This window comes from Dufourea novaeangliae, unplaced genomic scaffold (assembly GCF_001272555.1).
Source record: "Dufourea novaeangliae isolate 0120121106 unplaced genomic scaffold, ASM127255v1 scaffold439, whole genome shotgun sequence".
Taxonomy (NCBI): Eukaryota; Metazoa; Arthropoda; class Insecta; order Hymenoptera; family Halictidae; genus Dufourea; species Dufourea novaeangliae.
In genome coordinates, this window is record NW_015374327.1 from 246,616 (window position 1) to 265,495 (window position 18,880).

The window sequence follows — 18,880 nt, forward strand, 5'->3', positions numbered from 1 at the left end:
CCCTCTTCTAACAATAAGTTATTGCTTTCCACGGACCATATTCACACTCGAGAACACGCAATCGTACTCGATGGGTTATCCCACTTTGTGCTCGGTCGATCATCAACGGAAAAAAGAACCGTTGCGACGCAACGTCGATGAAATTCTGTCTAGAGTTAAGCATGCGGGGAGCTACTGCCTCGGTTCGTTATACCCGGTTTTCCTTAACAATTCAATCGGCAACGTTTCAACGCACCGAGAAAAATCGTCGTTTATATTGCACACGAGACCGACATCGCTCTGGACTAGAAGAACTTCGTTTCTCGCGATAAACCTATAGAATTTCAAAAATTTCTCTATATATATATATCACCTCGGAATATACACTTTGGTAAACGCTGTGGTTACGTGTTAAGATAACGATTCGAGAAGTCCGTTACGAAACCGTGCGAAACAGCTACTTTGGCTTGGATTGCAATCACTTTGTTTTCTTTCTATTCGGGACACTCTAAAGCTATGGAAAGTGCACCGTTTGAAAAATATCTAAGGTCTTCTTCGGTCGTCGGCAACTCATAGTTGCCAGCAATTCGAATTTCTTAGTGCAATGTCGCAAATTGTTTTTGGATTTGCCCAACCCCCCCCCCCCACATTCCTTCTTTTGTTGTATTATATTTCTGTTTCTGTTTCTAACCAGACAACAGTTGTTACCATTTCTGTTTTTTTTTCTTGAAATATCAAAGTTCTTTAAAAATCGACGCACATTTTCCGCGCATCGACCTTTCACATTTTTAGTCCGTTCACAGTCGGCTATTTCGTAGTATGTATTATAATATAGTAGTTTTGGCGAACTGATTAAAAGCGAATAAACCAGAACCCAAAAGATCGTGCTTCTGCACCGTGGGACTGAATGACTCACGATATTAGGATCGCATCGAATAACTTTCATGACTGGGATTAAGAGCTGTTAGGTAACGTATTCTAATGACAAACGCAAGTCATTTAGAGGCACTGCACATCGATATAAATGCTAGCCGGAAAAGAAGCTGATACGCGATGGAAGCATCGTATTGCAAACAACCAAACAATTCCATTTTTTTTTGTTCCGCGTACCAGAGTATTCCAGAAATAAGTACCAAAATTTCGCGTGTTCTCGTTCTTAACTGTAGAATGATCTAAGACTTATTTTTGGAACAACTGCAAATAATGTGCATCCTTTTGCATAGAAAAAGAAGCAATAGTCGCAGGACAGTAAGTACAAAAAAGAAAGAAAGAAACGGATACGCTTCCCTTACACTACGAAAGGCATAACGTGGCTCGATCACTTTGAAATCTTTTGTACCCGGCGATCACGTATCAAAACTGACGTCATTAGGCATACGTAAAAGAAGCAATCGAACATTTCAACGCATGGATCTTGTACTCATTAGTGACTTCCTCCTATTCTCGTTCCCTTTTACACTTAATCATAATGATTCCGGTTCGACTAACCTCGACCGCATTGTTCTCTCTCTTTCCTGCTAAATTGGTCATTGGCCTACAGGATATATACTAATTATCGTACAAACTAAAAACTTAAATATCAATATATAAAATAACTATGAACCTTACACGCTGTACAGAGGCAAAATCCATTCGCAAGAAAAACGGGGTGTCTGCTCGCTCTGTCCTCTTTCTGCCAGCATATTATATAAACGGCTGAACAGATAAACACTCTCTGTACGCGGTGAACGTACAGAAACAAGTGTTCGAGCTAGAAATGATGATCAGCCGTCTATCCCCGGGGATCTTTAAAAGTAATCGAGGAAAATAAACTAATAATAGCTAACGCCCCGAGACCGTTAACACACACACGTGTTTACACACTACTTCAGGCACTGAATCACTTTGTTCATCGCATATGGTTTTTCTTTTGTTACGCGACCGGATGATTCCCGTTACGAGGCATTATTCCCGAGCGAACCTCGAAAACCCAATCATACTATTTGCTCCTTCAGCTTAATGAGATTCGTATTGCCGTAAAGCTTCATGTCCAACGGGGCGCTCGGATCGTTCTTCTTGGTCTGCGTGTGCCACGCGAGTACCTTGGTGCAATTCCCCGCGAGAAACTCGATGTCCCGTGGCTCGAATGGGGCCAGACTTTTCAGAAAACCGTCCTCCTCGTAGCCGGCTTTGAACGGCATCGTGGCGTTCGGCCTTTCCAACAGAAACTTCACGCTCACCGCGAAACCCGCCATATCGACGGGAAACTTCCGGCCGGCGATCCAACCGTCGTAAAAACCGACGAATTTCCCGTTCTTGAGGATCGGCGAGCTCAGACCGAATTTCGTGCACAGACCAACCGGGAACATCGATACCCTCTTTGTCTTTCGAATCTGAAATTGATACCGTGAATAGTGCAATTGTAGCGAGTTGTGACCGTGACAACGATCGTTATTTCCGCAGTCTCTAATCCAATTATGCTGTTGTACCTCGTCAAACAGAGTTATGTCATAGGTATTGTCGTCGTCCGCGAAATAGAAGATCCCATCGGTCGCGTTTGCCCTGATCCATTGCAGACCACGGTTCCGATTCGACACGCCCCGTGGTTTCGCGCCCTTCTTCTGCTTGTACTTTTCGGGCATAGGAGCTGTAACGGGACGGAGAAAGATTGAGATATTATATTTTGTCGGATAGACAGTAAATCATCGAGCAACTGGGACAAACCATAGTTGTTAAAACAGTAGGAAATAGTATCTTTGTAACATTTTTACCCCGAGTTGCCCCAGGTTCCAGGGGGGTGGCGGGAGGTCTGAACCTTCCATTTCGTTATAATTGAATGCTATTTAATTTAATTTAAAATAAATTAAAATTTTTCAAGTTTTATGTATTTTGTTATGCTGTACTATAAAAAAATCCCTCCCTCCACTCCCGTTTTTCAACCAAGTGGCCCCCGGAAAATCTGATAGTCCTGGACCACGGAAAATCTTAATCCGAGCCTGACACTACGTAATACATCACTCGAAACCATTTAATTTTTCCTAATGAAATTTCTCTTGTATCATCCACCGTTATTATACTGCTACGGCTTGTCCCAGTCGCGTGTTACAATTAGCTCGCGGAAAATGAAATCTCGTTTCAGGCGGCGTGTCCTCACGGTTACATATTTAAAAGCGGGCGGCTGGGGTGCGGACGGTGCTATAAAATCAATAGAACGCTTTTACATCGAGAGACCTTGCCGTTCGTCCCAATTAACCCCTTGCTTTACTATTTAATCCGACAAAATCCAAGCCAAAGTAATGTCCAGAAGTGCTGAGTTGTCTGTTTGGATTGCCTATTGCCGAGACTGTTTAAATTTTAGCCCTCATCCCCATCGACCGCATCTCCACCATAAACGTACCTAATGCCTAATATATAGACTGCGGATTTTTATGCAAAATTGTATTTTCTAAAAGCAATTTATACAGAGAAGAGCAAATATAGGAATTTCTTTCTTTTCTTAAGAATCATATTAGGTCCGGAATAAACTAGAAAACTGATTCGATCCAATGAAAGTTTTGCGTGTTAATGTATTTTACAGACCCCTATACGCTATAAATGCATAAAATCCGCAGTCTACTAATATATGGCCCGAAATTGTGACCACGAATCTGACTCCTCAAAATACGACAAGGGGTTAATTTCCACGGTCCAGCGGGCCTCCATTTTCTCTACCGAAAAAGGAAGAACAAATTCCTCGAAAGGACGGATGATTTACCGGTCAAATGATCGAACTTCAATCCCGTTCGTTCCAGCAGTCTGGTGACCTGTTTCGTGGCGACGTTCGCGTCTTCGATCACCAGCCAGTGGATGTTCTTCACGAGCATCAACGTATGAGACATCCTCGTTAGCTCTGGGATCTGTTCCGGTCTACGATACGTTGGCGTGATTATGTACAACGGCTCTAGCGTTTCTTTGGTCGAGCCCTGTTGATCCAGTTCGATACTACGCGAGGTCGTCGGCGATTGCGTTCGCGTCATCTTCGAATTATTCCCTATTGGCTCGAAGGTGTTCCTGTTCACGTGATTTATCAGCTCCTGGACCAACGTGGTCGCGATGTCTGGACTAAGTCCGTTCGTCTCCTGTACCCTGCGTACCGCACGCTTGATCTGCAAGTGGAGAACATGTTTCGTTACAACGAATCGGCCGATATACAGGGTGTAAGAAAAGTGTTGGAGGATCTTGAAATTGAAGACTCGTGAGGTGATTTGAATCAAGTTTTTCCTTGGGAAAAATGTTATCCGAGGCTTTGTTAACGAGATATTAACGAAAAACACCGACCAACCAGACTCACGCTCTGATTGGTCGGGGTATTTCGTTAATATCTAGTTAACAAAACCTCGGATAACATTTTTGCTATGGAAAAACTTGTTTCAAATCACCTCACTAAACTTGCATTTCTGGGTCCTTCAATATTTTTGCTACACTCTGTATAAGAACAATTGCTTACAAGGGATGTTCGCGAAGTGATACACCTGATTTTTCTGTAACTTTGTACGAGCGTTTGTGAAACCAATATAGGAATTTTTATGTGCTTGGTTGGTGCTACGTTTACTTCTTCGCTTGTAACTTAAAATGGCTTAATGTTTCTTTTCTCCCACACTGTATACTCCCTCGAGAAAGACTTGGCGCGAGTTTTGGCTGGCCAAGGAAATTAAGGGACAACCATTGCTCCTTGAGGTATCTCGGTCGTGCCAGAAAGACACGCGCCTAGTAGATATAAACCGGAGCGTCTATTTTAAAGTCCGAGTCGGGAAGCATGTAGCCCTCGCACTCCATGGTAAAGTCAACAGGCACGGTATTGTATCCCCGCAAAAATTAAACGTTATTAGAGTCGTCATTTGCGAATTAATAGTTAAAACTTCTGCTTACAATATTTCATCAAAAGTACACAGTATTTAGCCTCTTCCGCCTCCTACTCAATAGCAATTACTAGACTGCGGGGATTTTATGCATTTATAGACTCAGTGAAATACAGTAAAATACAAAACTTTCGTCGAATGTAACGACTTTTCTATTTTATTCTTAACTTAATAATATACTTAAGATAAATATTCCAACTTTTCTTCTCATCTTCAAGAATTGCTATACAAAATTTGATTTTCCATAAAAATCCGCAGTCTAGTAATGATTTTACAAGGACTTAATATTATGCCCATCGACTTTACCAGCCTGGTCGCGTGCCGGTGAAATTCGATAGAAACAGAATCCTAGAATCGTTGGGATTCGTGTTCCCTTTCTCGCGGAAACGACCCTGACCGGGGTAAAACTCGCGACAATTCCATCATCGGCTGCTACGTCGGACTTTGTCGACATTTACAATTTCCTCCGTCAGCTTGGTCGTCCTCACGTAGCTCTCGACGTCCTCCTGCGAGAATACAGGTGTGTTCTCCGCGGATCCGCCTGTGTTGAAATCGGCCATCTGATCGAACCGTACTCCCGTGGACAGATGGTATTGGTAGAACACCACGAACACACCAATCACCGCGATCACCCCCATTTTCATGGATGGCTTCATTATACCAGGACCTGACGATCATAAGAAAAATTAACGAAAATTCGCTTTATTAACCCTTAACCATTTAACCGGGGAATTAACTTTCGTTCAACTCGGTTTCAAAATGGTGATTTTTTCCTTCGCTGTGAGATGTTATATTATCACGCCTAAAATAATAAAAGAAAATGGCTTTTTACTGGTTGATTATGTATTCTGATAAAATATTTTATGTCATTATTTAGAAAATATATAAATCAAATATTTTCAATGTATAAAGAATTAATTGACAAAGTTTTAATCATTATTTTATTCATCGTCATTCTCGAGCAATTCGTAAATATTTTCTTTCTCGAGATAACTTTTGGCTGTTGTTCGGTGGAACTGTCGAAGCCTTTGGAAAATATAATTCAGCCACTCTGACGACCAGTAGCTTAATTCAAAGGGATGTATGGACGGTTCTTGTTCGTAAAGGAAAACGATAAGATACTAGTTTCCGGGCGTGTACACGATACACGGCACGCGTCCCGTCGTGCGATAAGCCGACGAAAATGTTAACATTACTAATTAAACGAGGAAAGCGCGCGGAAGCCACGCGAACGTGATGTTTCGCGGTTTATTTCGACGGCCGTTGAATGTTACCCAATGAAGCCTAAGTGGGGAAATGCAACGCTTGTTTTCACCGCATTTGCTTCCTGAAATAAAAAAAATGCAAACGGGACAAGAACTTTATTCGAAGTTTCGTCGTGCACGAACCGAGCCGACGTTTTTGAAACTGTTTCGACACCTGGGCGAATTTGGGGCAAGAACGAAAATGCAAGCGGTGTGAAACAATATTCTGAACGTATGGTTTTCGAGAGAAAATTCAGTTCCGGTAACGGTGATATACAGGGTGTCCAAAAATAGTTGTAAGTCTTTGAAAGGGATGATTCTTGGGGTGATTTGAAGCAACTTTTTCCTTAGCGAAAAGGTTCTCCGAGGCTTTGTTGACGAGATATTAACGAAAAACTTCGGCCAATCAGAGCGCGAGTCTGTCGGCTGAACTCCCTAATACCTCATCCCGAAATAGTACAAAAGTAATGTCACATTTGATCTCGTTTTAATCGGAAGAATTTTCGCAACACGTTAAAAAAATTTAACGTAATATAACACTATGTTACAGACTCCTCTCTATTATTGTCCCGAACTCGGGTCCGCGCTGGGACAATAATCGTATAGGAAGAAATGCTTCACTCTCGTAAATTCGTTTTTTTTTTTTTTTTGACAAAGTATGAGCTTGACAGCTGCCACGCCTCCCCAGTGGTGTGGATAACACCTGGACAATAATCGTGTAGGACAAGCCAGACAATAATCGAGACGAGTTTGTATGCAGTATTTGATACTTCATCGAAATTTGGGAAAAAATATTGGACAGTCCGTATTAAAAATCAGAAGGTGACTGTTTTATCTTGATAAAAATGTAACAGCAAAAAACAAATTATTGCATTATACGTCCCCCTTGATACTATGCAACTTTTGTTCAAAATATCTTCTCGTACAGTCACTAAGTTACGAAGAATTGAGATGGTTGCATTAAGTGAGTCACCCTGCATTGTATCTCGCGTACGAAACGCGTTGCCTTTGGGACTCGGCGATATTTCTATCGCATTTACTGTTCTACCTTATCAACGTACTACGAGGAGCCGTCTCCTCAATTCATCATTTCGCCCGTATAACGGACCACACGGAACCAATAAAAGTTTCGCCGAATTATATTTGATTCGAACGATCTTTACATTCTTTTTTACACACGTATATACAATCGGAGAGGTTGTGATTCTAGATGAAAAAATAAGTCGAAAATATGAAATAAAATTATTTGAAAATCTACTGGATACGCATGGAATTGAATAAGACTTGAATACCCCGTCTGTTCACTGAATTCCGTTTCTGCTTACTATCACGACGAATATACGTATTACAGATGAATCTTCGAATTGGATTTTCTTGTTATTATTATTGATGAAACTTCGTATGTCTATTAAGCAGTCAAAAATAATAAATACGTATTTTTTTTTATCGGCTGAGACGCGACTTTAAGTGTCTGGTTTCGTGTGCAATAACCCGTTGACAGTCCGCGAAAGATAGCACGAGTGGTACAATTGACTAGAGCAAATGAAACGAGGAAAAGCCGACAAAGGGTCGTAAAATTAACTTCGATGGTATCCTGCTTTTATGACACACGGATAATACCCTTCTCCTCGCGCGGTAATAAAAAATACTAGGTGATTTTATATATACCATAATCCGCGTAGATATATCATAATCCGCGAGACAATTCACACAACCACAAGAGCCTATATTATGGCCGCCATGGAAAGGAAATTACGTTAAGACGCTCTCACAAACGAACTTTCAAAAAATACATTGTTTTTACTTTATAAAAATATAGCATACTTTACAAATATTATTTAGTAAATATATATGTTATTCAAATTGATAAATTCAATAATTTTTCTTTAAAAAATTTCAAAAAATTACCTTATTATATAATCGTCATATAGCCCCTTAACGAAACGAGAGACACCGCAACGTGTCGTATTCGTCGTTGCAAGTCGGAACCGACAGCTCTCCTCCTCAGACTTACGATATCCATTTCGTCATTCAGAACCGTAAATTCGCGACCAGCGAGACGAGAAAAATTCTCTCGAGGATGAAATCGCTCGTCAACTATTAGTCGGGACACTTTCGTCTGTTTGCACGCGAATTAGTAATATTGTACTGGGATTACAAGTGAGCATTTTTATCGTCGAAGCTTCCGCCACGGCTCCGTAGTAAACAACGTGACGTATTATTCTAGACTCGAGACAAACAGAAATCGGCTCACCTTCTTCGGATTTTCGATTCTCACGTGCCTCGTTCGGACGTCACCGCGACACCGAGGACACGTCCTATTATGTGTTTGATTTATAATCACCCGTCTGTCTCGTGTTTCTGAGGTTTGATAGCATTCAGCGTTGTTAGCGTTACGTTTCTAGACGTGTTCCGTTTAAACAAAATCGCAGCTGAACCAATTCCAATATACACACGCATATACGTTAGAGACAGAACAAAGTGAAAAGCTATCGCGGCGTTAGAAGGCAGCAGAGATGGGCAAACTCATTATCTAGGTAAAAAGTTTCGCATAATAGATAAAAGATAAAAAGAATGTTTCGTCATTTTTAATTGTTTACACGTGGAAATTTCAATTTTATATAATAAAATAATACTTTAATGAATCTGACATTTGTCGAACAATTATCTAACCTTATTCATTGTTTAAAACTCAAGAAGCCACCTTTAGATATTGTTGCTTTTTACTGTGTATTATCGGATGACTAACCTTCTCACTAAGAACTCATAGATAAAGCGACCGAGGAAAGTAACCCAGCTGCATCATCCAAAATGCTAAAACCATTTTAGTCACCCTGTAACCGAGGGCCACCTCCATTCCTTCCCTAACCAGAAAACAGTAATATATATACATATAAGATTTAAAAGAGTATTCCCAGAACATTCGTATTCTTGCGTAAAGTTTTGTTAATATTCCTTCAGCTGGAATTCAACAGTATTATTCGAATAAAATTTCTGCCCAACTCTGGAGGGTAGGGTACGTATGATAGGCCAAACATCGTGCAGAAGGTTATGCTCGCGAGTTCAGGCGTTCCGAACGAGAAGATATAGAGACGTATGCAACATCTACCTTCCTGATCGTGTGCAATATACACAGAAACACACGATACAATCTCAGGTTACAGAACTTCCAAGTTGGTACAAACAATAAAGAATTAAAAAAAACAACAGCGAATCGTCTATCTTGACGGTAGAAACCGGTCTTCTTTACCTCATAGTGCAACCGTGGATAGGGGAAAAAGTAACGTGGGGAAAGGGCCTCCTACCATTTGATATTTAGAATTATTAAAATATATGTCAAAATAACGTTCGATTTAACACTTATTTTAGTACTTGAAATCAATTTACCAAGTAGTAGAAGGCCCTTTTCTTACGTGACTGCAAGCCGAGTTTGCTCCTCAGTGTACACGCGAGAAAAAAACGGACGGTGAACAATGTTCAATCGGCCGGTGTTGCACAATCTAATGAAAATGATTGCGAAGAAGCAGTCCGGTAAACGATCGATTAGAACTAATTTAGCGACGCGATAGACATGCATTCGCTCACCGCAGTATCAACTCGTGCATCCTCGCGCCCGTTTGTGTGTGTATATGGGTCACGAAAAGCTGCAATTCCCTAACCCTTTGTTAACCCTTTCAATTCAGAGCGCCACCACTTGCCACCGGTGAGCTTCCACGATACGATAAAATTTGGGTTTACACTTAAAAGGGAGGGTTCAATTGTGTCTTGAGACGTTCTCTATACGCGCCTTTGTTTCAGTTAACTTCACGTCGAGAAGATTGTCACCCACGAGCGAGAATCGAACGCGTTCGATAATCGTACGTATCGACTCGACGCTGTTCTATTGTTTTCATTCCCTTTTCCCAGTTTTCAACGCATGAATCGGTATAATTCCGAGTCTCGTTATATCGTGAAAACATTACCGTACATTTACACACGTTTTTCTATGAATAGTTACGTAATCATCTCGCAGTAAAAACAAGAATCTGATTTTCGCTCGGTAACCAGATTATAAGGTTAAGGACATGCAGCCCCTCTGGGGCTTCAGTGTCACGATCGATTCACCGTTTCGACATGGATCGGTCTAACGAACGACCGTACAGTTTTCAATTAAATTTGTACAATGATAAACCCACCTGATAATCGGCGTTCATACTCCGCTCCGCGACCCCGTTGTTGTTCCGCTTCGTATATGCGGCTCGCACGACTCTGCAGGGTACTGCCGGCGGCACACCGCGAGAAAACGCTGTTACATTTGCCAAGGTATCGTTATCATTCCGCGTGATTAACGACACACGAACCACAGCGAATCGCAAATTGAAAGTCGATCCTACCCGCGAGTTCTCTCGTGCCAGGTAGTAATAATTGCTCGTGTTCTATCGACGACAGAGACTACACAAATTTGAACGTGCGTTCATTGAAAGGTATATATATACAACGTACTCTACAGTTCACGCACACTCGAAGTCACGTTGTTGCATTTTCTACGATTTACGGAAAAACGTGTCTACACTTCGCAGCTGATCGATGCTTCTCCGGTGGGGTCCTCTGGCGAGATCGACGGACGGTTTGTCTTCCATCGAAATGTCTTGGAAAGTTTCGGTTGAAAAAACGTACGCGAAATCACATGCACCCCGCGACGATACACCAACGATTCTACGTAAATTTTCATAGTATATCCACGAGATATCTCGTGTTGTCCCGGCGTCGTCGCGAAGCACCACGCGTTTCTGTCGCACATTGATTGATCGAATCACGACGCGGCGCTCTTTACCTCGACATCGTTAATTTTCAGCAGCCAAGAAACACCAGCCAACCTCTTTCCGTGGGCACCCCAATCGCACGCGCGCGCCTTCTCCCCGCCGAACACGTATATTTTTAGCAATCAGGTCCGCGACGCTTCGTGGTAACGTTCCCCGCGCATCGTTGTTCGTGCATTATTTTTCCCTAACGATTCCGCGGTGCTCGGCGACGACACATGATTGGTCGATGATCGTCGTCCGGCGACTGGTCGCGTGGCGGCTACCGTTGTGCGTGTCATTCGTGCGTGTCCCTGTCAATGGAGAAAAGCAGAAAACCGCGCCGCCGCCGTTTCTAATGGAAACCCTTCGTCGTCGATACACGGAACGGCCGACGAGTATATCCTCGAGTACCCGACACTGAACTACCGTACTCGTTGCGTTCCCCTTGCAATATACCTCGACTACGTTCGCACAGACCTAACCTCCCCCTCCCCACTCCTTCAGTTCCCGACCCCTCCCCCTTGCATCTCGTTTCAGCTGGCGCAGCAGCCGACATTGTCACCGGGTCTTACGGTGCGCGCGTGTCCGCGGCACATAGAGGTATGTATACGTGTATTATATGCATAAGGTGCATCGTATCACGCGGGAGAATCTGACGCAGAGAGATCCCGACCACTTCTGGTCGATCTTCGACAGACAAGTGCAGTCCTGGTACCGATTTCCCAGTCGCGCATGTAATGTATTCACAATACAGTTTCCCGCGTATCATTTTGTCTAATAAAGAACTAAGACAAGAATTTCGTATGCAGGATAATGGAGGCATCGCGAGATCGACCAACAAGGTACATACATACGCTGACGAGCAAACTCTGCTTCCGCTAGGGGAATAAGTGAAGTTGGCGAAGGGCCTGCTTTCTCCTTCAGTACCTGAAATAAATTTACAAAGTGATAGGAGGCCCTTTCCCTAGCTCGCTGGTGTACATACGGTTTCGCCATAAACAAATAGAATATCGCTCGATAATCGTGTCCGAATAGGAACCATGATGATTCTTTCTCGCTCGCCCCAGTCTCGCGCGTCTAGCTCTCGCTTCGTCTTTTCCGTGGCCCGGGGTATTGATCCAGTTGTGCAATGCCTACATACGGTGTGTGTAACGTTGTCAAGGGGCCACTCGAATCTCCACGGGGAACCCGTAAAACGATATTATTCGAATTCCAGACAACTACATGTTTTTTCACTCGTTTCAATTGAAAACTCGCACGGTGTAGCAGGCATTCTGTGTGCCCGATTACCTAGCCTTCGTTGCGTGGAAATATCGTATCCGCTGACGAACACGGTGTGCGCGAACACCTAGTGCACGTTTTCGTTTTTGATTGCACACGATACATATAACTCGTGCACTGAATTGGAATAAATCAAACACATATTATTTACCAGCAGACTCCTCCGACATTTTTTCGTATAGAATTTCAATCGATTCTCCTGTCGGTTCACGTTCCAGTGACATATCGCCGACTTCGAGTATAACGTTTTACGCTTCCCACGTAAACCTAACCTGTTTCGGGCACCAAACATAGTTTTTTTTTTTTTTTCATCGTTTTTGTGGTGCTACTGGTTGGTCAGTCGATATTTATAAACAGGTGTTACGGAGAACTGGTCCGATTTAGGAGACCGAAACGATGCATTTTGTGGATTTATAGAACACGTTGGGACTTTACGTTCCTATGCGTACTGTACCTCGTCTGATACTAAGACGAAGTACACTTCGTTCTCAGAAACAAGTTTTAATTGCAAAACGTTGCATTTAACATAAAACGGCATAGTTGAGAAGGATCTTTAAAAAAGAATTACATATACCTACGTTCGAAAATAATGAGAAACTGGAAAGAGGGCCCGATACAAGGGGATTTTTAATGCGATACTAGAAAGCCTATCGATATTTTCAAGTATCGCGATAAATATCGAAATAATTCGCTTCTGAATTAAATATAAATATTATTCAAATTATCAAAAGTAATAATACATGATAGCGTGTTACTCGATTGATTAACGGAACAACGTTCGTCGATGAACGGAACGCGTTTCACGAACGTACAACACGAAATTATTAATTATTAAAAGAGACAAGTACCTAATAACAACGCTCGTCGATGTGAACACGCGTTCGCGAGTCCCAACGACGGTACTTTTTCAGTCTTAAGGTACACGACGTTGCGAAAACAAATTCCAACAAAAGGTACCTCGTATTAAAGCTGCTGCATTAATGGTATCATGACAACATTGGCATTGTTTATTCACGTACGCGCATTAATATTTTCATTGTGAGGGGGGCATTACTAGTCGCGATATTGTATGAAACAATAAATCATAGCTCTACACAAGAACACGTTATCGAGCATTCAAATATAAATAGATTTTCCGATTCTTGCGTCACGTCCTATCGACGCGTAATTTTAATCAAGTTTCAACATATCAACGTCTAAACCACTCTAAACCGTCGATACTACGGCGCGTATTGAAACGAGCCTCTTTCGTTCATTCTTTCCTTGATTTTTCGTAATTTCGGTACGTTTCGCGATCACAACTCCATGCTCGAACCGCTTCGACGAACGTACCGATTGAAGTAGTCCGGACGCCAACACTTGCAGCTGCCCGGCACCAGGAACCAGTCGTAGTATAACCTCACCTGAATGTTCAAACGAAATATGTCACGAATATCGTTCACACGAAACGATAATATATAGAACACGTCCATCGATAGGTCACGTCGTTACCTGGAAACAACCCATCTCATCGATGCCGTCGCAGTGATACTGTTGCGAACCGCCAGCATTGTTGCGAGCTTCGTTCTCGTCAGCACGTTTCTGTAAGTATTGCTGATAATTTTGGAAATCGTGAACTGGCGGCGGGGAACCGGCAGGATCCCTGAGGCCGCTAAACCGCGAGTTTTCATTCTCGTCGAGAATCGTGTCGGGATAAAATATTTCCGCTACCAGCAAACTGGTCCATCTCGGGGACGACAGACAACCACCGTCCAAATAGTGGCACCTCGATTGCCTGCGAACAATTGAATCAAATTTTTTTTGTGGCCCATGGATGTCAAATTTTCGGGGCCTCGGTCGAAAAACGTGAGAATATTATTTCTAATACAGCAAAATAATATACATAAATCTTAAAAAATTGAAATTTCTTTTAAATCAAATTAAATAACATTTAATCAGAAAGAAATGGAAGGTTCAGAACGGGGCCCCACATTACATGCCTATCCTTACATGCATCTGGTGACTTCGATGGTCTGCGTGAAGTAGCCCTCATAAGGTATCTGGACTACGTAACGCCATACACCTTGATAATTTTTTGCGAAGACTGGTGTCGCGTATTCTACTTTGGCTGGACAAGGAGTGGGTGGGCCAGAGTACTCCGGTTTCTCCTGTGTCGGTGTTCGTTGACGGTATTCAGGGGTAGAGGGCTCGTCCCGGCGTTCCGCCGCTGACGTAGCGAGCGGTTCGCCTTGTATGGCTTTGTACAGCATACAAACCCTTCGGAGCAGAAAACACGAATTGTCCATCGATCGTAAAAAACGACGGAGGCCTGTACCCCGTAAAGAAGAATTTCACTCGAAAATTTTTCAGGCTTAATATCACGGGGTTATGAAACACTTACACTCCTTCGCCGTTCTCGCAGAACTTCCGACCGTTTCTGATCGTGTCTAAGCTACTCGTCGATTCCGATGATCGTTTGCTTCTGCCTCTTTTCTCGTCGGTGTCGACGCTGTAAAGATACACTTCGTAATCTCCCGTTTTCAGTGAAACATTGCAAACGCGTGATTCATTTTTCACTTAATATGTACTCACGAATTTTGGGAGTAGGCTTGAACGGTCGCGACCTTGGGCAGAGATTCGTCGGCCTTCAGAATAGGCAGGGCTTTGCTCAGAAACTTCAGGGTGTGATTCTTTAGTAACGCGCTGCAAGAACGTGTTCCGTGAATATATTAGAGTACCGATTTTTTGTTTTATATTATTCTTTACTTACAAGGGATAGGAAGAACCATTGAAGTATTGACTCATGGGATTTCGTGGGATGTAGCCCTTGTTAAGGTCACCGCAGATATTGTGTATAGACACGAAACCTTTCCCCTGTTTACCGGTGTCTAAAAGATTGTACGCGTGCGTGAATGAAAGAATAAAGGTGATTAAAGCACGTTCGAGTATCGTTCAAGTATGCGAACGGAATAAATTTGATATAGTACCGTAGCATTCCTTATCGCTGTCTATGTAAGGAGGTGGCCTCACTTTGGGCGGTTCGGCGTTAGGCGATTTGACGAACGCGTAATATCCTTCCGGTGGTTCGTCCGATTCTGCCGATGGATCGGCGTCGATCGATGCCGATGGTTTCGGTTCGTTCTGTTCCTCGGCGAACGACGACGCGCATAAAAGAATCATCTAAACAGACAGTGTTTGGTCGAGCATACGATCTTTCGTTTATAAATATCAGTTACCCCATTGCATTGTTGTAAAAACATGGTTAATAACCGAAATCGTGTTGGAATAAAGACTGTATATTTACACGAACTATTTCGTTTTTATTACTTCTGTACGTCCAATTCACTCCGAAAGTTAGAGCTACAGTTTTGGTAATGCTTCAAAACTTTGTAAGGATACAAAATACATGTGGCGCCACCGATGGCGAAACGCCCAAGCTACTAGCCAATTAGTACCATGGTTTTGCCGCGAGGTGGCGCCACCGGCCTTTCGTGATGTTTTATATTCAAGAAATAATTATTTTGTTAATAAATACGTTTTCTCTGCATTACGAACTCTTAATCAGGTAACTAAAGAACAAACAGCAACTGTTTTTCAATCGACATTACTAATTAACATTTATTATTCGTTGCCGATAAAAGTGTGGAATACGAAAGACCGGTGGCGCCATCTCGCGACAGACCCGTGGTACTAATTGGTTAGTAGCTTGGGCATTTCGCCGTAAGTGGCGCCATGTGTATTTTAATAACTGTTTACCATACCACATTATAAAATCATAAAATCCATTCAGAATTTCGAAAACAAATCTAACACGAATAGGAAACATTAACGAAAGTGTCTAAATAGGACAATGTAAACAACGGCAAACAATAATATTGCCCAGTGGTTCAACTGTGAATTTCACTGACAATTGGCTGAATGCCTCAATACCGCTAATAATTTATGATTCCACAGTAGACTCGTCCGCATCACTACGTAACGGAGCACAATGCTACATCATTCAGTTCATCTAACGCGTCTGTCGACGATGCACAAGCTGCCTGCGCTTCACGTTCCACCGTCAGCCTTACAAGACATTCCCCGTTAGTAAAGATACGTCGTATCGTATTCGGCCTTAACGGTACTCGGTCCACGCTTCGCAGACTATTAATACTCAGGATTATAGTCTTGCACGCTGGACTGCCCCACTAACAGGGGCTTCACTGGGCCGTTACATTCTTTCGGCTCCTTAACAGTCAGGAATTTTTAGGATAAAAATCAACCGACAGGCCATCGTTAGATTAACTCTTTTATTTATCTTTCTTATTTGCAGCTGAGTTAGGCTACTTCGAAGTACTCGAATCTATTGAATCTTTCGTTGTGTAAAAAATTTAATTTTAAAAGAATTCACTGTTTAATTCTAACCTGCTAAATAAACATGTATTCGAGAATAATATTCTGTGTGTCGTTTGTGGCTTTTTTTTCCCCTTGAGAATGTTTATGTTGGAAACGCGTGGGTCGTGCGTGTCCGACTCCCGAGGAACGGTTCAATAAACTTCGACCGCGTCGATGAGACATCGAAGCGGTATACGGTTCAAACAGACGAAAAAGTTACTTTTCCCGTCGTGACGTTTATTACGCATTTGCGTAACGGTATTATCGTATACCGGTTCCCAGCGATCACTGAATACGGGGCACATTTCTATAATAAGGATCAACTAACGTTAGGAGTAACGAATTTATCAGTCACCTCTTGATCTACGATGCGTGGGCGTATTGCACGTTCAATTCTACACCGATCGTAAGACCATAAGTTCATGTATCCGTTATAAGAAGAATTCGATAAATTGATGCGAAAAATTCTGGTTTATAGATATAGGTAATTAATCTAATGGCTATCCGATCCAGAAAAGGCACTCTAATGACATGACAGGCATTTCGAGTTATTAGGGTACCTACACACATTATTGGTCGGCAATATCCTGATTATGTATTATAATAATCGTGTAATATTTTCATTTGTAAAAGAAAAGAAAAATGGTAAAATTGTCACAAATCGTGTAATTAATATTAAAAATTGGAGGTTGCCAACTTACAACAAACGTACGGAAGTCCATCGCTGTATCCTTTATATATTCTTTGATGCAGAGGAGGTAGTATGTAAGGTTGTACGTCGGAAGTATGTTTTAAGGATATCTCGTGACCAGTCGACGGTCATAGCAAAACTGAACACATTGAACTCGTGCTATGGTGGTATAAGGAGCTTCTACCTGCGTTCGGTCCCGTACTCGTCACCACCGCAGGTACAAGCGAGCCATCCCACCTCGAATCACACTCCGAGAAACCCCGTAAGAATCTCATTCCTCCCGATCCACTCCCACAATTGCCGAGAATTTCACGCGTTAACGTCTACAAACATTCCGAATTTTGAACCAGATTTTGACATTAATATGCATATTGCATATTTCGAACCGAATTTTTAACAAATATGTAATAATGTAATAGAAACTGAAGTATAAAAAAAGACGGGTTATTTATGATAGTTTATAATTTTTAAAACGATTGTAAGTTGTATACATACATTCGATAGGTCTGCATTAGATATTAAGTAGATATCGAAATTGTTGTCAAAAGTTATCCTTTGTTAGAAACAACTATTTAAAAAATATCCACGAACAGATAATTTAAAAAAAAAATATATAGTTACCATGTGAGGCGCCACAACGACTGCGCAAGCGCACGTACGACCAAGTGAGGATAGCGGGAAGCGATCATACCAGAAGACGCGAACAGTTCGTGTCTCTTTGTCGTTCGAACAGAGACGCTGGTCACGATCGTAACTGTCGCGGCATTCCAGCATAATCGTCACTTTCCAGATACAACACAACGCGTAATCTCTCATTTTTTATTTGTTTTACGAGACTGCTGAGAAAATAGGTGGAGCTAGATAGTTATTGGCCACCTCTTATTCATTTCACCTCATATCTCAATACCCGGACGCCTTTTTAGCGTGAAAAGTTCTGACGGAACAAGACCAGGGTATTTCCGGAAATTCATGTTGTTAGTGGAGTTGGTCAAGGCCAGCGACTCATTGAACATCCTTCCACGATGAGTGCAAAGAAGAATGTGGAGCGGCAACCACTCCGGTCTACGCATTGACGTACCAACTGCATTTTTAATCCCTGATTCTGAATGCCTCGTGACCGTTACAAGACACACAACATTTAACTCCTGCCGATCAAAGGAACGATTAAATGCCAAACGATCGTCCCGTTAAACTTGGTATTCATACTTCGCCTTAGCCGAAAATGGTAATAAAATGAGTCGAAGAATGAACTATAAAACGATTTGCAAGTTTATTATAAATATCCTAAAACTATTTTCGAACTTGAAATAAATGCGGAATCCGAAAAACCTGTAAGGTTCGTCGTTACGTCGCATCTACAACGAACGTGTTTACGACACTGGTTAGCGAATGGTTACTTGGCTCGATCTGCTACCTACAGGTTATTGACGTGTGACGCAGTAGTCGAGCTTTTCCGTAAAAAGGTATCCCTTGCCTTGTTTCCAGGCACAATAACAACGACCTAATATCTTACTCTAGAAAGTTAAAACGATACATTAGGAAACCCGTATTTCTCGTTATGACGGTGCGATGTACTTAATTTTTACACCGTTACCAAGATAATCTGACCGTGTTTTATTCTACAACTTTGTTTTTCTGTAATCGTGTCAATTTATCACGAATCACTAATAGAAC

General features: G+C 42.1%; 2 protein-coding genes across 2 annotated transcripts; both read right to left on the reverse strand.

Annotated features, from left to right (window-relative positions):
• Positions 1 to 1,952: 1,952 nt before the first annotated feature.
• LOC107192920 (galactosylgalactosylxylosylprotein 3-beta-glucuronosyltransferase P) lies at positions 1,953 to 10,407 on the reverse strand. Its single transcript, XM_015582275.1, has 5 exons — positions 10,276 to 10,407; positions 5,315 to 5,523; positions 3,713 to 4,103; positions 2,448 to 2,605; positions 1,953 to 2,351 (listed from the first exon to the last, which is right to left on the reverse strand). Exons 2-5 carry the CDS (start codon positions 5,510 to 5,512, stop codon positions 1,953 to 1,955), a joined length of 1,146 nt encoding a protein of 381 aa, XP_015437761.1. The 5' UTR covers positions 5,513 to 5,523; positions 10,276 to 10,407.
• A 3,050-nt stretch (positions 10,408 to 13,457) lies between these two features.
• LOC107192930 lies at positions 13,458 to 17,319 on the reverse strand. Its single transcript, XM_015582285.1, has 8 exons — positions 17,217 to 17,319; positions 15,129 to 15,321; positions 14,912 to 15,029; positions 14,734 to 14,844; positions 14,543 to 14,650; positions 14,152 to 14,418; positions 13,654 to 13,936; positions 13,458 to 13,565 (listed from the first exon to the last, which is right to left on the reverse strand). The coding sequence occupies exons 1-8, from the start codon at positions 17,235 to 17,237 to the stop codon at positions 13,458 to 13,460; spliced, it is 1,209 nt and encodes a 402-aa protein (XP_015437771.1). The 5' UTR covers positions 17,238 to 17,319.
• Positions 17,320 to 18,880: the final 1,561 nt, after the last annotated feature.